The sequence below is a fragment of the Malus sylvestris genome, chromosome 10 (assembly GCF_916048215.2).
Source record: "Malus sylvestris chromosome 10, drMalSylv7.2, whole genome shotgun sequence".
Taxonomy (NCBI): Eukaryota; Viridiplantae; Streptophyta; class Magnoliopsida; order Rosales; family Rosaceae; genus Malus; species Malus sylvestris.
In genome coordinates, this window is record NC_062269.1 from 22,141,485 (window position 1) to 22,166,962 (window position 25,478).

At 37.4% G+C, this 25,478-nt stretch overlaps 1 protein-coding gene and 1 long non-coding RNA gene across 2 annotated transcripts; one reads left to right on the top strand and one right to left on the bottom strand.

Annotated features, from left to right (window-relative positions):
• The first annotated feature begins 23 nt into the window (after positions 1-23).
• LOC126584999 (uncharacterized) lies at positions 24-1,459 on the top strand. Its single transcript, XR_007610218.1, has 3 exons — positions 24-264; positions 915-1,032; positions 1,140-1,459. It is a non-coding gene; the product is annotated as an uncharacterized LOC126584999 (long non-coding RNA).
• Positions 1,460-1,966: 507 nt separating this feature from the next.
• On the bottom strand, positions 1,967-7,324 carry LOC126584992 (protein NUCLEAR FUSION DEFECTIVE 4-like). Its single transcript, XM_050249378.1, has 3 exons — positions 6,742-7,324; positions 5,810-6,660; positions 1,967-2,994 (listed from the first exon to the last, which is right to left on the bottom strand). Exons 1-3 carry the CDS (start codon positions 7,075-7,077, stop codon positions 2,523-2,525), a joined length of 1,659 nt encoding a protein of 552 aa, XP_050105335.1. The 5' UTR covers positions 7,078-7,324; the 3' UTR covers positions 1,967-2,522.
• Between the last annotated feature and the right edge of the window lie 18,154 nt (positions 7,325-25,478).

A 25,478-nucleotide genomic window follows, 5' to 3' on the forward strand; every position in this document is an offset into this window, starting at 1 on the left:
TAAGAGAATTATTTCAACCGTTGATTCCGGGAAGGTTCAGAGGCTGAGGAAGGAGTGCCCCAACGCTGAGTGCGGCGCCGGGACTTTCATGGCCAACCATTTTGACAGGCACTACTGTGGTAAGTGTGGTCTCACCTATGTTTACCAGAAGGCCGGCGGCGACTGAGTTAAACGCACCGTTTACCAGAAGGTCATGCTGCAGCTTTCGGAGATGACATTGCAATTGAGTGTCTTGCCACAGAGTTTAAGCGAGAGATTTATGTGGTAAGGACAAGGAATGATTTTGATTGTTGCTCTGCATTTTTTTTCTTTTGCAATGGTGAAGTTTTTGCAATGTGTATGGGTGCAATTTCACATCACTATCGGTATAATTTTATACATGTTTGTATCCTCTTCTCTGATGATGTTTTGTTGAATTTTTTTAAGTAGTGCGAGTTACTCTTAGTTTCTGAACTTAATATTGAGTAAATGCTGAGTTCGAAAGCATGAGTGTCTAAAATAGTCTCACTCTAAAATCATTGAGTGAATGCTTATTTCGGAAGTTCAACTGTATTAACACTTATTTCACCAACTCCTGGGAAAGCTGAGTTGATATTTGAAGACTGCATTTTCCTACATTTTAATTTGTAAGATTTTAGTTTGGAATCATCAACACTTGTTTCTGTTTTGAGTCAAAAAGCTACCGCCTGCCTTGTCCGTGTGCCATATGCTGCTATAGGCAGAAAAGGATAGTTATTCTCAGTTCCAGTATTAGTACACAGGCTAAACCTGTTTTTTGTGCATTTGATCATTTTTCCATTGCACTTTGTCAACATCGGGATACTGGCAAGTATGGATTGGTGAAGTTTTTGAGCATGAACCGGATTATTCATCTTCTTATGAAGCATTCTTGTCTGAAACTCATCTTCTTACAGGTTCAAGCACATGGTTCAGATGCGATGGTTGATGAAGAGAATTGTGTTTTCTTCCTTCCCCACCGACCAAGGAGTCAAATTTGTGAACTTCCCTTCTTTCTTTTCATGAAAGGAACAGGTAAAGAAAAGAAAGATCTTTGGCTGAAAATACATTTCTAGGCAGTTGATTAATTTTGTTCATTACCACTCTCAGCCTACGTATAATTCTGAACATTTATTGTACAGGTTGGTGTGGTGCCGGAGCTGATCACTATGAACCCCTCATTGCCCATCCTTTGTCATTAATTTCCCAGGAGAAGGTCGTCGTGGTACTCTGATGAGGGCATATACCCATCCTGCAGTTTTGTGGCTTTAGAGAGATTGGCTAGAAGTAGTTGTTCTATTTATTCGTTCCCTTAGTGTTTGGCATGCAATCTAACTCTCCCGATTCTTCTCTGAATCGTCACAAGGAGAATTTGAGTGCTTAGCATTCAATTTTTTGTTAGCTAGAATCAATCAGTTATCTTCGACTTCAAGTTGCAGGCTTTGTTCCTGCATTTGAGCTACCCTCTAGTAGTATTCACAATGGTTTTTACCGGCTTCTGTTGGAGTTACATATGAATATGATCCTGATGATGGGCCACCGAGCTGCTGGCCATATAAATCAAGTTTGAGGCTGGGCCGCTTGCCAAAAGCCCAAAAGCCCAAAAGCCCAAAATTATTTCGGGATTCCCGATTTGTCCCGAAATCCCGAAACTATTTCGGGATTCCCGAAAATTGGGATTCCCGAAAATTTGGTTTGGGATCGGTATTGAAATTGGGATTCCCGAAAATTTCGGTATGGGAATCGGGACAAGGGTTTCGGTATGGGATCCCATACCGAACCACCCCTAGTCGAGGCCGAAGAAAATTAAACAAAGAATGTTTGGAAACACATAGAGACATGCTAAAGGAGACTCTAAAAAATAGAATTCTTCGTAGACTCTTTGTCACCTAAAATTTTTGGCACAATATTTTATAATGTTGACACGAAAATTAACGTTATAATATAGACACAAAAATTCCATAGAATCTCACTTTAAAACAGTCTCCTTATCATTTCTCGTTCATAAAACCTACCTATTGGTAGGAAAGTAATTACACACACTAATCCGATTCAAAAAATAATTACAGACTAAATCCAACACGAACTAATCAATACAAATTTCGTAGTGGGAGTGGTTAAGGAAGCCCATCAAACAATTTAACCACATAATTTTCGTGGCCATTTGTAACTTTATTTTCATGCTTGATTCTAATTCTAAATGGAGGATATCACTGAGCGAAAATTAAGCCCATCAATCCTCATATTCTTGGAGAAATTTTTAGTTGTGACGGGAATACGGATAGTATACCATGTGTTTTTATGCAAATGGTAAGTTATTAACCTTTTAACACACATAACCCACCATTTATATAAGGACACGTGGTGTACCAACTCGTGTGACGATCGCACTAAAAAATCTCTCATTCTTGGCCTCCCAAGTCCATCATTTTCTTTGAGCAATGGGAATGAGAAGGAGATTCGAACTCGGAATAGATACCAGTAGACTAAGAGTTAATTAGTCACAGGTCCTACATTTGTTCACCCTATTGTGTGCCATTAACCACTCTCTTTGTTTTCTTGCCAGCTTGAATCTTGGTGTAGAGATTCTTGGTTCTAATGGACAGCAAAACGTCCAAACCAAACCCGATAACACAGGCAATGGCCATGATAACAAACACGAGCCGGTAGCAATGTGCGCCAACGCAGGTGTTGCCACCTCCTTCAGTGGTGGTAGCCTCCATGTCGTATAATAGTCCGGCAAGCAGGCCGGAGAAGAGGAAGGAGCCGAGTGGAAGGTTGAGGATTAGAATGTTGTAAATAAGTCCGTAGTATTTGAGACCAAATAATTCAGATGCAGTGGGTACTGTGATGGCAAGACGAATTCCGTAGCATATGCCAACGACGATCGAACCGATGTATAGCGAACCAGGCATGGCGATGGCCATTAGGATGTAGCCAACAGCCATTAGAATCTGAGAAGCAGCATTCCACAGAGGTCTTGGTGTTGCAGCTTTCCTGTCATTACAAATTTATAACCAGAGAGTGTTAAATAAGGGTTGAATTTTTTAGGCCAAAACAATCCAGAGATTTATGTATGAAACTGTCATGTTCTAATTGATTCTAATTGATTCTTAGTTTGGAAATTCCTATGGCAGTCATGTGTACTCCAAAGTAGGTATTTCCTTCTTCTACAGTATTGGTTTGAACTTTGAAGTCTGTTATTTTTTCCAAAAGTGTAATGCTATTAAGGACTTATGTATGAAACTGTCGTAAATAAAAAGAATGACTTAGGTACTGTTATTTATGTATGTAATCTGAAAGAGAAAAATAAGAGGGACTTTGTGGGGAAAAACACAAAAAAGATTTCTTAAAATTTGGACCAGACTTGCATTGTTTATTTTTTATTTTTTTAGTACACTGATATTTTTACATTAAGACAAGGATTTCGGCTAAACTGCACAATGGGCAGCCTATTTGGTATCGAATTCATCATCCACGAGATTCGAACCTAAAACCTCTCACTTTCAAGTAAAGAGGAATACTACCAGACCGTAGTACTGAGTGGCGTGTTGCTTATTTCTAAGCAAGTTGCCCTAAAATGTTGCATCCAGCAGATAGATATTGAGCAAATAACTTAAATGGGAAGGAAACGGAAGACATTATAAATCTAGGTCTTCACCAAAAGGCATGTTACCTTCCATATTTCCCGAAAGCCATGTTTCTTTAATATTTGAAAATCACCTCATATGTTTGATTGTATTAAACCTCATATGTTTAATTGTATTGAGTACAATATTCACATAAATTATATTTAATTGTCAAATATATGTATGTATCGGTATCCAAAATTAGAAACAAAAAAAAAAAAAAAATCTCAAATAAAGCACATTTTTGCTCTTAGTGAGACTTAGAAGGGCTAGTTTGAGATTATGGTACTTTTAAAAAAAGCAGCTTATTTAAAAATCTAGAACATCAAATGTGTTTGGTAAAAAAAAAAAAAATTGTTGTTAATGACAGTAGAAAAGCAAAACCAAAGTCCACCATGCATCTAAATGAAATTTTCAAATGGTAAACCCTCACATATTTTACAAAATTATAATCATTGCTCCTACATATTCCTTTTTTTTTTTGACAATTATTATATCACATTAAACATTATATTCTTTTTTAGTAATTTAAAATATTTACAGTAATTTATATAAAAGTTTAACAAATACTTGGACACTATTTTTTTTTTTTTGTTAAAAGAACTTTTACAAAGAAAAGTTTACCAGATATTTTGACAATTTTATTTTATAACTCTTTATTCTCATAACACAGCAGAAATCATTTTTTTTTAAAAACACTAAAACCTAACTAATCCGAAATTTCGGAAACTGGCATGGAACCGCCCGAAACAAATTATACTAGAAAAAGAGGAGTGAGTGGGGAGGATGGAGAAGGAGACAAATATTTCCAACAATTATTTACTTAAAAAAATACACGAAACAATTCTTTAAGGGAAAGTCAAAAGAACCCCAAAAGCAAATAAAAAAAGGGAACTTTAACGAAAAGCACCCTACAAGTAAACATGAATGTGTGGATAACTCTACCCTACAAATATATCTCAAAGATCCTACTTATAATTTCTCAACAAAAGGCCTAGCAATAGCAATGTAGCATAGTACAAACACTTCTACTAAAAGGATAACATTTATGGATCTTCTTATTATATGTCTCTCCAATTTTAAATAAATAAAAAACTAATGTTCACACAAAATATAATACTCCACTTTTTCTTTGAGAATACAAGACATTATAAACGTCAAACGACTTTTTAGAGCGCCAATAGTAAAGTGATTATTTACCTACTAAAAAAACCCATAAATTAAAATGACATGTAAAATGACCCTATGGAATTAAAAAATTATGGTCTTACCAAACAATTTAAAAAATAATTTTAAAAAAGAGTAATACTTATAGGTGCAACTCGAATGGATTTGACATGTTAGTTGGTCAACCCAACCCCAACGTAAAAATCCTAATTGGATTTGAATTGGGTTCAGATTCATGCCGGTTTATTTGAGTTCGAGTTCACTCGCGTTGGGTTCGAGTTCGTCTAACTTTATCAAATTCAATCCAATAACACATTATTTTATAAAATAAATCTCAAATTTTAAACCAATAATACAAAACTATTTAAAAATCAACTTTACACATCAACATCCATAGAAAAAATAAATGAAATAGCGTGGGATAAATTTCTAAAGTTTCAAACATGAAAAGTTGAAATTAAATATTGATAAAAGGAAAAGTTGAAATTAAATGACAAGACAATACTATCACTAAACAAAAAGAAATGTAAAATCAACATTATCGTTTATGGTTCAAAAGAAGGCCAAATAACAAACTTCAATTATAACCCTCCCAGGCTTGTACCTAGCTTTATATAATATGAAATGAGATGTGTAATATATGCAGGAACAACATGAACAACTCGGGCTGACTTTGGATTGACGTGAACAAGCAAAGGCACCAACCCAACTCAACCTGATAAATAATCGAGTTGAGGATTTGGATGGATTTTTACTTCACTCTAACCCGCTCAATCGATTTTGGAATTGAGCTAGACAGAGATGGATTCGAGTTGACCCAACTCAAATTGCACTCTAGTAATACTACACTTTATCACATATAGTCCTATTTCTAATAGCATTTTTTTTTTTAAAGTTAGGTCAAAAAGCAAAGCAAAACAAATAAGAATAATCCATAAATTTTATAATTCTATTGGAGATTAATTAATTCGATGAAATATATGTAAAGAGGAAGAGTGGGTGTTAGGTAAACCAACCTGATGAAGTTCTCCGAAACCATACCCGAACCGATCCGCCCGAAAAACCCCCAAATGCTCGTGAGCGAAACGAAGATCGAAACGTCGACGTATCCCATCGCCAATCCAATCTGCCCCATATTGTTCATGACCGCCAAACCCGTCCCCACCCCGCACAAAAACGACACGAACAAAATCCAGAAATCCAACGCCCTCATTGCCTCGAAAATCGTGTGGTCTTCCCCGAGAACCGGCCTCCTCTTTGCCTCCATCTCCTCCGACGCCGCATCCGCCTCCGGCTTCTGATGCGAATCGTCCGCCGCCGTCTGCCTCAGAAGCGGCTCGTCTGCACGGGTATACGGATCCAGACCCGACTCAGACGCGACCCGATCCGGCTTTGAGGCCCACGCTGTGAAAAACGCGTACGCCGGAATCACGAGCGGCGACGCCAGGAGGATAAGGAGAATGACGGAGAATACTAGAGAGAAGAGGTTCGAAGGGTCTGGGATGAAGTCGTAGGCGAGGAGGTAGACGGCGACGCAGACTGCGCCGGCGTTGACGATCCAGAAATATCTGGAGTCGCGGTGGTCTTCGGCGGAGGAGGAAGAAGGGGTGACCTCGCGGAGGAAGAGCATGGCGGTTAAGCAGACGGCGAAGGGGGTTATGGACAGCATGAGGAGGAAGCTAGCGGGGTCGTTGTTGAACAGAGCGGCGCAGAGGTCGGTGAAGATGGCGGTGCTGAGACCCACGTAGCCCTTCAGAATCCCCGAAACGGGTCCCCTGTTTCGCCGGAAGTTTCGGATGCAGGTGACAAGTATCGCCGTGTTCATCCACGTCGTGCTGTTGCCGCCCATGCAGAGAAATATACACATCTGAGAAAGAAATTGAAGCAATTGTTAGTTGGGTTGCACCCTATGTGTTCGACGAAAGTGCCGACTGAGTTTTTTTTTTACCTGCCAGTAGGAGAGGGGTTTGATCCTTTCACTGACGACGAGCCACTGGGCGCCGTAGCCGACCAGGCCCTCGACGGAGCCGATGAGGAGGATAACCCAAGTGGGTAGTTTGTCAGAGGCGAGGCCGGCGAGGAGGCCGAAGGCTTTGCCGACGTCTTTGGCGACGGAGAGGTTGTTGAGTTCGAGCTGGGTGAGGCTCATGAGGGTTTTGAGTGCATCGGAGTAGTTGGAGAAGGTGTAATTGTTGCCGGAAATAGCTTGAACCCAGACGGCGGTGACGAATCCCATCCATTTGGTGGCGGAGGAAACGGACGAGCGGTCGGAAGCGAACCCCATGTTTGTGTCAGTCTGAAAAAAACGTACTGGTGAGGGTTGAAGATTAGCTGCTCAAGTGCTTCTATTAAAAGCTGAAAGTAACGGTCCATTTAAAGAGAGAGCTTCTGAATTAAAAAACATTAAAAATTGTATTTTTGCTGGGGAATGAAAAGACATTGGGTTGAATAAAGAAGAAAAGTTGTATTGGCGGTGGACACTGTCGATCTTAAAGCGGCAAGTGGGTTGGTGGTGCATTTGGTGTCTTCTTCCCAGCCGCGCTACTGTTCTCCCAATTTCTGCTAAGAGTAATGCTATTTATACCATATTTGTATACTATATTTCTATATCATCTTAGGTAACTTTTAATATGGACATCCACATCATTTGAAAAATTTGCAAAACCCAAGGAAATTAAGGAGAAAAACTCATCGTATACCACAATCATCATTTAATTATCTAATTTTTCTTAATTATTAGTTTATTAAATAATGAACTAAATTTAAAAATCTGATTAATTGAAATGATATGGCTATCCACATCAAATGCCACCTAAGATGATATGAAAATGTGGTACAAAAACATGTTATGAATAACATTACTCTTCTGCTAATTGTTTTGTTAATGGACTGGTGTAAATTCTTATGACATTTTCTACGGTCAGCAATAATTGTATCAAATTCGGAATCTACTAAGGTTTGTAGTTTAACTCGTTTTGTATGTATTCCCATTCTTTCAATGGATATCGTACTTGAATTTTAAAAATAGCATTTTAACTTTATTGTTTAATTAAAATTGATAATAATTCTTTGAGAGTGTAATGTTAACGAGATAAAATTTGTATACAAAATTTTATAAAATAAATAACATGGAAGTTGATGATTAAATTATTACTTAAGCGTTGATAAAGATGCTCATTTTTTGTTGGTGATACATCATTTAGTTTGTAATTTTTATCTACAACTTTAGTCTCCCTAGTATTACCCCTCCACGAAATATAACCAAATTAACATCCAAATGTCTACATGTCATTTGGCAAGGATGCTAGGGCAACAAACTCATCGGGTGGTAAGAATATCCTCAATGAGAGGGTCTATATAGGGCTGAAAACAAATAGTGATATGGCCTATTTTAGAGGTATGAGGAATCTATGAAGCTCTTAAAAAATAATCTCTCTCAATGAGGAACTATATACCATCGTGCTCTATATAGAGTTAAGATTTATTTATGTAGAAATTTGATTACAGGGTAACTTTTTTTAAACAATTATGTGACAGCCTGTTTCGAAGATATATATTATTTTATCCTCGAGAGCGTGGAAATTAGTATTTTGCCCTTGAGCGTTGGGTTGTGATTGTGTGAAATGAACTTAGGTTGTGGACCAATTCATTTTCTTCCTAAGTTGTTGGACCCAATTGGAAGTTAGATTGTTTTGTTGTTTTTGTTTGGCTGCAACCTGGATGACACACTCACACTCTCACACTCTCCCGTTGACTCTCTCTCTTTCCTTCCCTCTCGGACTTCTTTCCATTTTCGTACAATTGTACGGACAAGTTTTCAACCAACCGTTTCATGCACGGATCGAGGTTGTGGACGTGATTTTTGGGTTCCTTGCAAGCTCAGGATCACAATCATACCTTTGGGTGGACGTGAGGACTTCGAAAAACTCGAGAACCCATAACCTCCGACGAGGGCTTTGTTGCTCAGTGGCGATCGTGTATTTTTCATGGCGTTTTGAGGCTCGAAGAAGTTTTAAAACTACTCTATGAAGCTCTGGGAGCAATTTTGGAAAGTTTTGAACATTGGATTACAAGGGTTTGGAGCTTTGAAAGGTAAGAATGTGTTCTTCTCGTTTAGAGCTTCATTTTGAGACAAATTTCATGAAGTTTGGTTGAGAATTGGATGAGATATTAAGGTTTGAAGTTTTTCTAGTTTCCTGCGATTGCAGTGGCGGCTAGCAACGGACTCTGGCGAACCAAGGAAGGAGAAGGAGCATATTTTGTCAATTTTGACCGAATATTCTTAACGCCGTTAGGTAAATATAACGACATATGCTTATATTTAACGGAATATTTCCTAACGCCGTTAGGGAATCCGTCAGTGTGCTAGGCATGTGTCTGCGCGTAGGACGTCTGATGCGAAAAATTTCTTAACACACAAATTAAACCCTCTTGTTGTCAAATTGTAGTATAAATGCAAGTAGGGATCGTTCTAAATCGAGGATTAGGAGGGCTTGCTAAAACCTCTAAACTGACTTAAAAACATATAAACAAAGTTAAAAACACTAAACTAGACTCAAAGAACTTAAAACAAACTCAAATGACTCAAAACAAGCTAAAAACGCTCAAATCTGCCTAAAAACATAAACTGGGTAGATTTGGACTCTAACACACTTTTGGGACACCTAAAAACACAAATCAAAACAGATTTTGACTAATAAAACACTTTAAAGTAAATGGGGTTTTGGTTTTGACGAATTTGAAAACAAAACAAGTAAATTAAAGAACTAATGAAATCTGCACGAATTTGAGTAAATTGAATGGATGGAAGGCTAGCTAGGAGGTTCTTCTCCACACATGACATACTTGCACATAAACCAATTTTCAGTTGTTCTTTCGATCAATCATGAAACTCAACACCCCAGGTTAATTAAGTCTGCTTAAATTAATCTTCAAGTTCTCCTTAAGTTATTGAATTGGATGGGAAAACGCATACAACAATTCAAGCATTCTTCAAAAGTTCTTTACGTGAACAGCACAATAAAGATACAATCAAAGATGATTAAGCATTATGAAAACTATAAGTATTGACGAGGCACTCGTTACTATGATGAGCATGAAACTCCTGCCAAGAATTTATTTAACGCGATCGTTTATAAGCGACCTCCACTACTTGTGAATATAAGTTTGTAACTATTAGGTGAAACTCCATTATACTCTAACATCGTATTCATGCATGCAAACTAAGTGTGCACTCTTAATAAACATACACGAATAAGTTATCAATCAAACAGTTAAACAAATTGAATTCACAACTTATGAAATCACAACTGAAGGTAATCAAATCATATTGCAAGCATGAATATGGTTTCGAATTCCCCCTAGCTAAGGGGGGTTTAGTTCCTCATACTCACAAAGCAAAGATAAACAAATTTAGACATTGAAAACAAAAGAATGAAAACACCTAAAAACGCTCCAACAATCCAACTTGAATGGGAAGCACGTCCAAGGGTCCTCCTTCTTCTCTTTGTTGCAGTACAAGGTGTGGGTTGATGGATGAGTGGTAAATTATGGTGGTGGATGGATATAGGTGAGTTATGGTGAAGGGTGGATGGGTGGATTGTGTTCTCCCCTTTGTTATGGTGAAGGGTGGATGTATTTATAAGCTAGGGAGAGGACCACCATCTAATTAAGGTGGTAGTGATGAGTGTTGTGGTAATGAGTGGATGTAATGGGTGTGGTGGATGAATGTTTGGTAATGAGTGGATGTAATGGTTGTAGTGGATGGATGTTTGGTAATGAGTGGATGTAATGGGTGTAGTGGATGGATGTTTGGTAATGAGTGGATGTAATGGGTGTAGTGGATGGATGTTTGGAGTTGTAGGTTAACACACTTGCACACACACATGCTGATTTTTAGCCTTCAAATCTTCAAAAACGTCCATCCTCATGTCTCCATGCTTGCACTATCCAATCTTGGCCCAAAAATGCTCCAAAATGCTCCAAATAGCACTTTGTTGCTAACTTTGTTATTTGAACCTACAAACACACGAAAATAGCTTAAAGTACTAAAATAACAAGAATTACACTAAGTAAATGCCAAGAAACAAGCTAACTAAGTTGCATAAATTTGCTCCTATCAACGTCGGAATTTTTTTCTACAAATATGGGGTTGAGTAGATCGCAGTGGTATATTCAAACACCCCAATTGAGCAATGTATGAGAAGTTATTACCTAGTTTTGGTTATGTGCTCTAAAATAACGTTTATATAGTTGTTTCACATATAGGTGAGACCTATCCAGAGGACGAGCGTAGTCAAGTGAGACTTGAGGAAGGAGAAGGAGAAGGAGCGGTGGTCGGCGCCGGACTTCGGCGAACCAAGGAAGAAGAAGGAGCATATTCCATCAATTTTGATGGAATATTCTTAACGCTGTCAGGTAAATATAACGGCATATGCATATATGTAACGGAATATTCCCTAACGCCATTAGGGAATCTGTCAGTGTGCCAGGCATGTGCCTGAGCGTAGGCGGCGCGTTGGAAATTTTTTCTAAAAATATGGGGTTGTTCATGGGGTTTAGTAGATCACAGTGGTATATTCAAACACCTCAATTGAGCAATGTATGAGAAGTTATTACCTAGTTTTAGTTATGTGCTCTAAAATAACGTTTATATAGTTGTTTCGCATATATGTGAGACCTATCCAGAGGACGAGCGTAGTCAAGTGAGACTTGAGGGCTACGACCCTTCCACATATCAGTGAGTGGGCTTTTGGTTTTCAGTATATACTTATATACTTGGTATTTTTCCCAGAAAATGTATTTAAATGAAATTATGTTTCGAAATGCCATGCCTATTGATTTATGCTTAGACTATGAATTAGTATAGTATGCATATATGTGATTTGACGCTGTGGACGCTCAAGTAAATATCAGGTGAGTTGTAGATTGTTTATGTGAATTGATGATTATGTGAAATGTGTTGAGAGCTCATAAACCTGCACCCCGGTGTTAGTGCTCTCGCCCATGGTTAGGGCATAGTCCTTCATGTGATGTTCACCTCTCGCACCATACGCTCACCTTAGATCCAAGTTAGGTGCACAGTCCTGTCGTATAGACCACTATAGGTGGTTCCGACTCGTAGGTGACATGCGATTATTCGCATAGTCTTCGCGTGATCGTAGCACTAGAGCGTATTTATTTACACCCAGTCTTGTCGTACAGACCACTTTAGGTGGTTCCGACTCATGTGCAGGCATACTTGTTGAGCTATAGATTCAGCCGTACAAGCCACTTTAGGTGGATCCGGCTGATATGTTATTTCTCATGAGTTAATTCACCTAAGTTACTTATTTAGTTATTTTGAGATATTTGGCATGATATACTTTTGAATATTACTATTCTGAGCATGGTTTTGAGATATGTATATATTCTATTTTCTGGGAAATTATACAGTTTTTACGGCAAGGGGTTATTATCTTTAATGTCGAAATGGTTTTTGAAAAGCTTTGTTTTTGCTCACTCACACTTTCTGTTTTGCGCCCCTCCAGGTTTTAGGTAGGAGTGCGTGTTGGTAGCTTACAAGGATTTGACGGAAGTTCTAACAGATTATCACCAATGTAGGATCACCTTTGGTGTTGTATAATTACTATTCGTCCTATTGGATTGCACTTAGGCTACTTATGCTCTGGTTGTGCAATCACACTTAATATCACACTTGCACCTTATCTTATCTAGTACTCTAGTTGGTTTGGTTTTTGTTTATTCGCATTCCTTATATTAATATTGCTTCCGCACTGTGCACATGGCTACGTCACCCTCACGTGACGACCAACATGCCTCAATCTAGGTCAGGGTGTGTCAATTCTTAAGACAATTTTCAAACGTGTTATCTTAACAAAAAAAAATTATGAACTTTTTAACCTAAAAAAGTTCAAATTCGGGCAAAGTTAGATTTCATCACTTGTCAAAGTCAAATTTCATCACTTAACAAACGTTGAATTATGTCTTAAGCATTAAACATACAAACTACACAATTTTATTTATTATGTGTTAAATTCAAACTACAAGATTTTATTTCATAACCATTAAACACAAATCGCAACATTGTACTTCTTAAGCAATAACAAAAAATACAACATTTTTAATAAGCATAAACATAATCTAGACAACAAACTACATTAGAACAAATACATCATAATCATCTCTCTAGGTTAATCCTCCGCGAGGGGTGATAGTGCCCTCAAAGTTTAAATGGCATGCGGTTCTTTTTGCGAACACCTCATTTTGTTGTTCTCTTATCCACTCCCTTAAATTTTTGTCATCATAAGTTTAAACTCTTGTTTGTTGTTGTTGTGGCAAAAAAATGTTACATGTACACCCAATCAAGTCACTAGTCCCAATTGTTATACAAGCCGAGCCCAAATACATGCAAAGGTGCGGGATCGAGAAGAGATTATATTCGTAATCATGGCATATTACATTAATTAAGCCTTGCACTTGTGTCAATTATCCCACGCTCATGAAAACCCACGCATATTCGCCACGCCTAGCTTTATCACGCTTACCAGTATTCACGCTAAAATAAGCCCACGTCACATGCTTGGGGCTTGCCAAGTGAATTTGAAGTATACTCAGGGGGAGCATTGAAAACTCAGGAGGAGTATCCTAAAGTTTACTTGTTTGACCTTAATATACTTTTTTTCCTTAGATCATGAGCATTTTTTTCCACTGGAATTTTGCTAATCTGATAAGGTTTGACGAGACACCCACTTCAAGATGGTCATACCCTTGTGTGCTTTTTCTTACTACTTGTGTCTTAAAGAGGTTAAGTATTGTTGTGTTGCATTAACTCACATTCTCTCCTTAGAGTATGGGTCTTGTCCCATTTAAGTTTACTATAACCAAGTTTGGGTGAGACTTAATTCTATATGCAATCCTTATTTGAGACTCACATTTGCTAATTGTGTTAGTTAGACGAGACAACTTCATTAGCTGCTTTTACATTTGCTTGAAGATCTAATGCGTCAACTACTTTAGTATTTACTCACTCATAGAGAAGTATGGTAGTTAGAATTATAGCACATTTGTGCTACCCTTGTGTGTGTTTTCTTACTACTTACGTCATAAACCCTGATGAGGTACCCACTTCGGGATGGTCATACCTTTATGTGCGTTTTCTTACTATTTATGTTTTGAAGAGGATAAGTATCAACATGTTGCATTAACTCACCTTCTCTCTTTAGGATCTAAGTTTTGTCCCATTAAAGTTTACCATAACTGGGTTTAGGTGACCGTACTTCTCTATGCAATCCTTATCTAAGACTCGTGTTTGCTACTTATGTTGATTAGACGAGAGGACTTCATCAACTGCTTCTATATTTGCCTGAAGATCTGATGCGTCAACTACTTTAGTATTTACTCACTCATAGAGAAGTGTGGTAATTAGAATTATAGCACTTGTGTGCTATCCATGTGTGCGTTTTCTTACTACTTACGTCCTAAACCCGATGGTCATACCCTTGTGTGTGTTTTCTTACTACTTACATCATGAAGAGGTTAAGTGTCGACATGTTGCATTAATTCATCTTTTTTTTCCTTAGGCTATGGGTTTTGTCCAATTTAAGTTTACCATAATTGGGTTTGGGTAACTTTACGTCTATGTGCAATCTTTAAATGAGACTCACGTTTGCTACTTATGCTGATTAGACGAGACAACTTCATCAACTGCTTCTACATTTGTTTGAAGATCTAATGTGCCAATTACTTTAATTAAAAAAACTATTACATGAATTAGAAAGTCAAAAGGTAGTCCAAATACAAGCATAGCCCAAAACAAAATACAACAAAAATGCCCAAAAAGAGCAAGTGCACCGCTATCGCCGATTTGCCACCACGAATAAGAAGAACTACAAACAAGATGGATGAACAGAAAATGGAGATAAGTGAGTCATTGCACAAAAAGCGCTCCCATAATCCTACAAACTAGTGCTAAAAGCACTTTAACAACCACTCAACACCAAAGTGTACCGCCGATCGAAGATACACTATGGGCATAGTAACAAAGGTCGACGGTGAAAAACTGGCGACGGGGAAAGCAACGGAGCAAGAAAGGGGCATAAAAGTCCAGACCTGAGACAAGCTCAAGGAAACTAAAAATTAAGAGGGTTACCACAAACAAGGAAATAAATAAGCCGAAAAAAAACTGAGGAAAGGTGACAAAAAAATAAGGAAGGGAAGAGAGGGGCTAGGAATAAGTGGGGTGGAAGGGGGCAAGATTAGGTGGGAGGGAAGGAAGAGGATTTGAGGGAGTAGGTAGTGGGATATATGGGAGAATGAAAAAGAGAAAGAGAGGGGGTTGCCTGCCGACCCAACCATAAAAGAAGGAGTCCGTGGTGATGTAGGGGACTTTAGGGGGGTTCTATGTGAGAGAAAGGGGGCAGCTAGGGTTGCAGAGGGCCACTGACTTTTATCTTTATATCTTTATTTATACTAGTAAGGGAGAGAAAAATTAGTTCCCAAGTAATACAAACACTAATAAAAAAAATCTTCTAGATCTCATAAGATTCTTATACATAATCTACTAGGATTTATACAATCATACATTTTCTATAATTCTAACTACAACACTCCTCTTTGGGTGTACAAATACTAAATGAAAGTTTCTAGTATGACCAAAAAAAAAAATAATAATACAAAGCATGAGGAATATCAATAGCAGAATTCCTTAAATTCTTCTCTCATTTTCTGTGAAAGCCGATTTCTCTCTCTTTCCTTTTTAAATTTAAAGAGATTATATTTACACACTCCAAATTACTTCCCTACACCCTTTTAGTTTTTTAATATTTATCTATCAAGTGTTATTGGTGTTTAGAATATCATAAAATATTAAAAAAAATAAAAAAGTATGGAGAAAGTAATTTGGGGTGTGTGAATATAATCTCTCTAAATTTATCCACCGGGAGTGGATTACCCGGCAGCCAGCACCCAAAACAGGCCGGCCCTCAGCCAAATCACTCCAGCCCAGCCCAAGTCGTCCCATAGGCCGACCCAGAATATGCTGAGCCAAGGCTTGGCTTATGTGACGTCATGCTGATGCCATCGTGACGTCACATGCCATTTAAAAATTAGAGCTGGGGCTCGCATGTGCAGGCGCACTCACCGATGTGATGGGGAGGCCACGTGGCCCGTCTTGGGTCGTTGGATTTCCAACGGTAAACAAAATTTGAATTTGAAATTGAACGGCTAGATGACGTGGCGAGTTCTAGGCCGTCCGTTCTGAACATCAACAATCCACGATTTTTGTTCAAAAAAAAATATATACCAAACGGTCAGAATTATAACCGTTGGCCACGTGTCAGCATATGGGCTGTTGGATTTGAATCTTTTTCAAATCCAACGGTCCATATTAATTTACTTAATAAAAAATTTAATAAAAATTGTTAAAAATACATAAAAAAAATTATTATTTTTTCCTATAAATACCTAACCATCATCTTCCACCTTACACCATATTTCAATATTTTCAACACTTTCTACCAAAGCTTTCATATAATGTTTGTGTGAAAAAAACATAACTAGAACCTCAACCTTTCTTTTTTTTGTCCATATAAACCCTACATCCCTACATCCATCCTCACACCAAACTCAATCCTTCGTTTTAGCTCAGAATCCTTCTTCATCGTTTTGAAATCTTGAGTTCTTACAATGTCTTCTTCAAGGAGAGTGTATAAACAGTTTGAGGAGTAACATAAAAGATTGTTGGCACAACAGGAAGAATTGGTCAATCTCAAGGAAGGTGGAGGTGGAGATGAGGCTTTCGTAATGGAGACGGATGAGGATGATGACCATAAAAGGCAGAGGGCCTCACATTCTCGCTGTGTCATGGAAGTTGTGGGTCAAATATCCAGACCCAGACGTGCTGCAAACTTCGATGGAAAGAGGGAAAGATGAGGTAAAAATCTCTTGGAAGATTATTTTTTCCCCAACTGTGTATTCCCTGATCATGTTTTTAGATATCGTTTTAGAATGCAACGACGTTTGTTCGACAAAATCATGAGTGCTATTTGCAACCATGATAAAAAAAAGAGGATGATTTTCATGTTCTAAGTCTTCTTCTTGCGCAAACAATTACTGCTACCTTGCGGATGCTTACATATGGAGCATTGTAGATCAAGTGGATGAGATAACAAGGATTGGAAAATCAACTATTATGGAGTCCCTGATGGGGTTTTGTTCCGCAATTGAAGCCCTCTATAACAAGGGGTACCTTCGGAAACCCACAGAGGTGAGATGCAAGGCTTCCCTGACATGATTGGAAGCATCGACTGCATGCACTAGACCTCAAAAAATTGTTTAAGTGCGTGCCAAAGAGCGTATGGCGACAGAAAATGAGCCAAAAGTATCATTTTAGAAACGATGGCTTCATTTGATACATGGATTTGGCATGCATTTTTTAGTGTTTCATAATGACCTAAATGTCCTTGCCTAATCTCCAGTCTTCCATAAAGTGCTGTAAGGAAAAGCACCCAGAGCCACATATTCAGTTAATGGTCATACATGCGATGGGCTATACTACATTGCAGACGACATTTACCCAAGGTGGACAATGTTTGTCAAAACAGTCCCACATCCACAAGGTGAAAAAGAAAAACACTTTGCAAAATGTCAAGATGGGTGTAGGAAGGATGTGGAGTGTTGTTTTGGTATCCTGCAAGCTCGTTGGGCGATTGTCAGGTTAGTTGCTAGAGTGTTTAATGTCGAGGCACTTCGATCCATCATGATGACGTGTATCATTCTCCACAACATGATTGTTGAAGATGAGTATGATTATGATGCCGTCGACGAATACGAGTCGGACACAATGAACAACTTAAGAACACGTATCTATTATGCTCCTGAAGCCACCAAAGATCCCGTGCAACATGAGCCATTGGAACGGGGATGGACGTTACAATCAATTGATCGATGAGCGGTACACTTCATTGCAAGAGCCATACTGGCATTTTACTTGTCAAAGTGACTTGATTGAGCACCAGTGGGGATTGTAACAAGGTCAAGATAATTAAAAGGAGTTTGTGGTGGAACAATAAAGTTCTTAGTTTATTTAGTGCGTATTTTTTTAAAGTTTATTTGATGAGTTTATGTAATTTTATTTAGTGTGTTTTTTTAAGTTTATTTGATGAGTTTATGTAATTTTATTTTGTGTGTATTTTTAAATTTATTTGACACGTGGCGTGACGAGATTGGTTAAAAATCCAATCCGAAATAAAAACTATTTTATTTATTTATTATTTTATAAAATTTAATAATATTTTAAATGTGCTGTCAGTGCGTTTTGTAGGAGTGGATATCGTTTGTGCGAGTGCATTTTTTAGGGGTGGAGATGCATTTGGCCTATTACTATTTATTGGGTTCTATCACTGTTCACTGAGTGGATTAAATGGGGTGGGTGCTGACGCATTTTTTTAGTGGTGGACTTGCTCTTAGGCAATTTCTGCACGCGGGTGGGACTACTCTGTGTACGCATTTTTTTTTTCTTATAAAAACATAAAAAGAAAGCCCGTGTATCATACGATTATTTTGTACCTGTAATAAGTTAAGATAATGACTTGCAAAGACTTTGTCTAATTACCTTATATTTCCTTGTTTTGTATACATAAACATAGAGTTTGGGATTGCACAACTCGTCAAGTTGTATGGTTTGTAAAAAGTTAGCATGACAGTTGCGCTTCAATATCGTTCAATTCATGAACATGACTTCTTAATTCCAACTTACACTGTTGCCAAATACAAGATTTACATATTTTTATGTAGATTCCAAATAATTGTACTCCATAAGCAAGAGCAGAGCTAGAAATTTTCATGTTTCTCAACTACAATTTTTATTTTAGGAGTTGTCAAGGTGGGATGGTGTAGACTTCTAGTTAAGTGAGGTGGGCTAATTTTTACTAAATGGATGAACTTAAAAGAATTAGCAACACTGCGTTCTCTGTTTGAATTGGTCTCTTTCTCTCTATAGTTTAGATAAATTTAATATAAATTATCATATCGTTTATAAAAGAAAGATAATTAAAAGGAAAACTGATGAAAAAGAATTGAAAACTTTGAGTTTTAATGACAAGAACAAAATAAAGGGTAAAGTGAATAGTACCAATTTGACTTTTTAGTGTAAAAATGTGGTTTTTCGTTAAAGTGAACAGTACCATGAGTTTTCGTTAAAACTCCCATAATTAAATGAGCACCCAAAAATCAGTTACCCAAGTTGCACCAAAAAAAAAAAAAAATATTTTTCGAATACTCAATTATAATTAGTGCAAATTTATAATAAAAATCTAGTGTAACTACTTAAAAAACCTAGGACTTTTTTTTTTTTTTTTCAAGGAAAAGAATTTTATTAGATTTGAATTGAAATGTTTACATTAGAAGCTAAAGTGTTAAACAACCACTCTGGCTCAAAATAGTCCCATCCATAAGAGCCTCCCTCCCGTAAGGCGAAAGCTGACACTAGATGTGCTGCTGTATTATAAATACACGGAGCAAAAATGACATTCACTTACCTCAGTCGCTGCTTCATATATATAGATCAGCTTTTATAGCTAGTGGTCCATGCAATATTACTAGCTCCATTTGACATGTTTCATTATTCCATACTGCAATGTTGAATGCGGAATGAAACCGTTCAATTTCAAAGTCATTCTATAAGGATTTTTCTTGTAATAAAGTCGTTGAATCGTTTGTTTAACATTGCTTTTTATGTTTAACTGATTATCTACACATTATATATTATGAGTGAAGCGAAATATTATATCTTTATTTTGATTATGGTTTTTTTTTTACTCTCTTTCCAAAACTGTTATTTTTATGTTGAATATATATGCACGGATTGAACGGTATAAAATCACAAATTGTACGGATTCTGATAGTTGTAAGATACGGAGGCAGAGGCATTACTTGCAGCCTTAATTAGTGCTGTGGAGAGAGGCTTTGATGTTATACAAGTGGAAACGGATTCAAAGGTTCTTGTGGATATGCTCCAAGGCAAAAATCAACCGTATGCTGTTATTGAAGGTCTTCTTTATGATATCAAATGTTTGCAAATGCAATTGAGGTTAGTAGAGTTTATTTTTATTCTCCGGAATTGTAATAGGGCAGCACATCTAATGGCTTCGTTTGTATCTCGTATCGGGGGCTCCCATACCTGAGACTCTCTTGAGCCAGAATGACTGTTTAACACTTTGGCATCAGATGTTAATGTTTCTAAGTCAGAGTAGTTGTTTAACACTTTAGCAATGGATGTTAATGTTTTTATTTGAATTTAATAATATCTACCCTTCAACAAATAAAAAAAAAAGAAAAAAAAGATAGTAGTAAGATAATATGCATGATTTATTACACACATTAAATCAACTGTAAAATAGAATATGCGAAACGAATTTTACACGAATATTTTGCAACTTAATCACAAGCATGCTGCATGCTGCGAAGGGCCTGAACCATGCATGTTCGAACATATTAATTGGTCACTCCATTTAGCTAGGACAAAAGTCTTGTATTTATTTAAAGCGTATTCACGGGCCAAAACTAGATTTAACGTTTTTTATTTTTTTTTGGTCAAGATTTAACGTATTTTTTAGAATTCATTTAAACCGTAGAAATGCAGCAACATATAAGAAATAACGATAATGTTAGGGAGATCAAATTTATAAATTAAATTTGCAAACCAAATGATGTGTCACAAATAAGAGACAAGCTCGTTAATCGACACTTAATTAATAATCTAATCATCTACAACCACATAATTTGGATTCAAAAATTTGGTCTCCCTAACATTAGCTTAGAAATAAAGAAAAACTAATGAAAAGAGTTTGAAAACTTTGAGTTTTAACGATAAGGACAAAATAAAGAGTAAAGTGAATAGTACCATGATTGACTTTTTAGTATAAAAATATGGTTTTTCGTTAAAGTAAACATTATCGAGAGCTTTTTGTTAAAATTTCCAAATAATAATGAGCAGCAGCAAAGCAAGTATAGTATTTGTAAACAGGAAATAAGAGCCCTGAACATATCTCAACACATTTGAATTTACAAATGACTGGTATATCTCTTAAATTTGAAAGTAAAGATAATAAACTACAGTTAGATGTTGACTGGAACTCCTGTTTAACAAAAACTAGCTCATTGAAACTTATATTGGGAAGAACTTAACTAGGGCTATTGAAGACGTTTGTGAAGATGGCTAGACGAGTGGAATGAGGTAAAGCGGTTCGATCAACAAAAAACCGGATTAAGTCAGTTACTAGAACAATGTGTAGTTCAAATTAATTTTCTCATCAATTGTAATAAGAGAAATGAACTTCCACAATTTTTTTTTTCATACACACCATGTTTACAGCAGCTAATATTTTTGTTTGATAATTTAATTGATGACCTGATACAAAGATAAGTGCGCGTGATACTAAAAGGACAATAAAAGTAGGAAGGTACGTACATTTATAAAAGACGAAAATAAAGAAACTCAACAGGTGAAGATGATATTTCGCAGAATCCCACTAAGATTTCCAGACGTTGAAAATAATATGAATAAAATCCAAATCAGCCTGTTGGGTCTACCGAAATTTTCAACTGATTGATGATGGCATGTGAAAGCTACGAGAATCGTCAAATTTCCAGATTCCGGTATAGGTCGGAGTAGGATTTTTTTTTTATATGAACGATTACAGTTAAATCAAGTCAAAATCTTATATTAATTTAAAAAAAAAAAGATAAATAAAATAAAGAATGTAAGAGAAGATGATAAAAAGAGATGGAAAAATAAGAATAGAGAATCCTAATCCATATGTCGGCAGACCTGCGGATGCCGTACAAAGCTTCAGTGATTGCAATTTCAAGTTGATGACGTAAATATATTTGACAAGTTGCTCAACTCTTCAAATAATTAGTGGTGATAATGACAATTAAAGAATGGTAGAAAAAGGTTGGCCTCTGCTTAAGTAGGAAAGTAATGTGTTATTATATGCCATTAAATTTGTTTGAAAACGTCATGAGTTTATAAAAAAGAAATTCATATTTAAAATTTGAAAGCTTATCGTTTCTCGTTGTAAATCTCATTTCTTGCCCTAAACACATAGTATTTGTAACATCTCATATTGTCCAGGAGAGTGGATCTTGTAAGCTTTATATGTATATTCCTATCTCTACCTAGCATAAGGTCTCTTGGGAGCTCACTGGCTACAGGTTTCATCGGAACTCCGAAGTTAAGCAAGTTCGCGCGAGAGCAATCCCAGGATGGGTGACCCATTGGGAAGTTCTCGTGTGAGTTTTGAAAAACAAAACCTTGAAGGCGTGGTTGGGGCCCAAAGCACACAATATCGTGCTACGGTGGAGTTGAGTCAGGGATGTGGTGAGGGCGCGGGCCAGGATATGATAATTTGTTATCAAAGCCAATCCCTAACCAGGTGTGTGCCTACATGGACGTCGGGCCCCTAAGGGGGGGGATTGTAACATCCAACATCGCCCAGGGGAGTGGATCATGTAAGCTTTATATATATATATATATATATTCTCATCTCTACCTAGCACGAGGCCTTTTGAGAGTTCACTAGTTTCGGGTTCCTTCGGAACTCTGAAGTTAAGCGAGTTTGCGCGAGAGCAATCCCAGGAATGGGTGACCTATTGGGAAGTTCTTGTGTGAGTTCCCAGAAACAAAACCGTGAGGGCGTGGTCGAGGCCGAAATTGAACAATATCATGCTACGGTGGAGTTGAGCCCGAGATGTGGTGGGAGCCCATACCGAGATGTGACAATATTTCTTTTTTGGGGTTTTTTAACTTTAGTCCTTCAAGAAAATTGAAATTTGATAAAAACCTAGTGTTAGATTACATATTGATTATAGTCTTTTGATGTGTCTTTAATTCAAATGAATTAATGTGTTTTTTATTCAATGTCTCCCATTAAATATTTAAATTCATTAATATGAACATTTAATTTATTTTTTGATCAAAAAAAGTTTTTTTTTTAATTTATTAGTTTTATTTAGCATTCTTCAAACTTGAAAAACTCAATTAATGTACCAAAATTTAGTACCGAAATGTATTATATTGAATTAATGTACCTAATTTGTATTGAAATGTATGTACCGAAATGTGTGTACCTAAATGTATGCACCGAAATATATTATTATGAATTTAATGTACCTAAATGAAGAAGATAAGTACATCAAAATATATTGTATAACAAAAATTAGTTTATCTAATGTTTAGAACAAAATATATTACGATGAATGAAAAAAAAATTAGAATTATAATGAAATATAATTAATACACTAAACTAGTAAGAAAAAGAGAAATAATTAAAACATCAAAATATAATTAATAAATGAGGTGATTAATGTGTTTAGGGACTAAAATAAGATTTTGATCTTACTCATGGTTTTTGTGGATGCAAATTGTTTCCTCCTTGATCTTGAACAAAATTGCACCTACAAAACAATTAACACCTTAGAGTCAAAGCCAAGAGCCTCACGCACCCACGATGAGTGAGGGGGCTTTGGCCGAAGAACCTCTGATGCCAAAGTTAGAATTTAGAGAGAAAAATGTTTGGAGAGTATTGGGAATTTTGCAAATGTGTTGGAATGATCTTTTGGTGAAAATGGGAGCCTATTTATAGGGATAGGGTGTAACTTATGGTTTAATGTGTGATTTAATGGATTAATTAGACAATTAATCCATTAATTGGCTAATCAACACATTTTTGGAATAAATATTTTGGGGGTTATGTAATTTATATGGGATGTTTTGAAGGTTATGAAATAATTACCTTGTGGAAAATATAGGATGAGGATGGATGAAATAACTTTGAACTTGTTACTTATTTTGGGCACTTTTTATTTGGTTGAAGGATGATTGCTCGCTGTTCATGCATATGAATCCCGTTGTACCTCAAGGGTATTTTTGTCTTCTTTTGTCCAAAAATCCACGTGTCGCATTGTGATTATTTTTTGCTCCACAAATGCCCTCACACATGTTGGGCTGCTCATAGGAAAGGGCAGCAGGTGTAGAGATCATCTTGCTTTAGGAAACGTAGGACTACTTCCTATTTTGATGTAGATTCTTTCTTTAATAGGAAATTAGGTCCTTCTAGGAAAGGGAAATAAATTTCTCTCAGAGTCTACTTAAGTCCACCTTAAGTGGGTTATTAAATCAACTTTGGAGAGCGATTTATTCTACCCTACAAGAGAGAGAGAGCTTAGAGGATATTTGTTCCCCCTCATTTAGCAATCTTCTACATCTTGCCTGTGCAAATGATCATATTTCGTTGATTTCTTCGTCTTCTTCGTGTCGCACCGATGTAAGAAAAATTTATTTATTTTTTTGTTTTCTTCTTGGATTGTGCTATTGCGGGGCAGCCATCAGGATGGTGCAGCACATCGGCTAGCAAGGGCCAGGAGTCAGCTCGGCATGGGCCGATGAGGCTTTGTGGCAGGGGCCACTACTTGGGCTATTTGGCTTGGCTAGAGGCAAGGGCAGCTTGTGCGGCTGGGGTCGCGGATTGTGGCGTTGGGGCACGGTGCTAGGCAAGCCACATGGCTCATGTCCTTTGTGCTTTTGGACCTTACTCGGGCTAGGCTAGTGACTGAAAGAAATGAGGAGGTCGTGGGCCTCATGGGTTGTTGGAATGCTAGGCATGCAGGCCTTATGCCTGCTAGAATGCTAGGTTGAGCTCATCTGCTAAGTACCATAAATGGCGTTGGCTGCTTAGTTCTTTTTGCCGAGAGAAAGATGGACTGCTCTCGAAAAATGAGGTAAAGAGGATCAAGGCGGATGCATTGACTCGTCTAATCGTTGTCGTGTAGCCTACTATGAATGAAGATGGAAATAAGAGATCTTCCCCGCCTGCTCAAGAGATGCCGGTCGAGAAAAATTGAAGACTTCCTCCACTGCTCATGAGGGTCTACCTGCTGCCAAGATGCTTGTGATTGACATAACTTCTTGCAATGGGAAGAAAAAAAATGAGGCTATTAGATCTGAGCCTGTGGTGCCTACCATGTTGAGAATGGCTAGTACGATTGCTGATAGGATTGTTCAGCGTAAAAGTCCTGTCATGCCCTCGGTGCCGGAAGTCTGTACCAAGATGTTTGTTGGGAGCTAAGTCCGGTTCACCTTTGGAGAGACTTGCTACTATGAATAGCGATAAGGTGGACTCTGCTGCTAAAGTGACTCCAAGCCCCACTCCCTTTATTGTTGAGACTGATTCGCCTACTAGGAAGGAAGAGATTGCTCGCGTGGGCAGCTGTGAGAAATCCACTAAGCCTGCTTCTGGGGAGGCTGCTAAGATCTGTGTGCTTTTGAAACTAGATCTGCTTGAAGACATGGACGCTTATGCCAAGTTTGTTTATGGCGATAGAAAATTTGTTTGCCCAAGTTCCTTTGAGAAGCATATGACCCAATATATAAGGATTGCTCTGCTTGCTATGATGCATATATAGCAAGGCTTCCAAGGAGGTGGCGAAGACTATGGCAGCTGAAACTTATTCCTCAACTGAGGAGATCAAGAGGTTAGATTCTGAACTTGCTGTTTTGAAGGGGTCTAATATTTCTTGCCCCACTTCTCTGCAGCTTGAGACCGTTCACCAAGATATTGTTGACTTGAAGACTAAGCTTGACGCGATCCAAGTTAAGTATGAAAGTGCAGAGAATGAGATTGGATG

Coding starts and splice junctions, on each gene's coding strand:
- LOC126584992 (XM_050249378.1), bottom strand. CDS start 7,077: ATGGGGTTCGCTTCCGACCGCTCGTCCGTTTCCTCCGCCACCAAATGG. Junction 6,661..6,741: donor AACCCCTCTCCTACTGGCAG/GTAAAAAAAAAA, acceptor TTTCTTTCTCAG/ATGTGTATATTTCTCTGCAT. Junction 2,995..5,809: donor GTTTCGGAGAACTTCATCAG/GTTGGTTTACCT, acceptor TTGTAATGACAG/GAAAGCTGCAACACCAAGAC.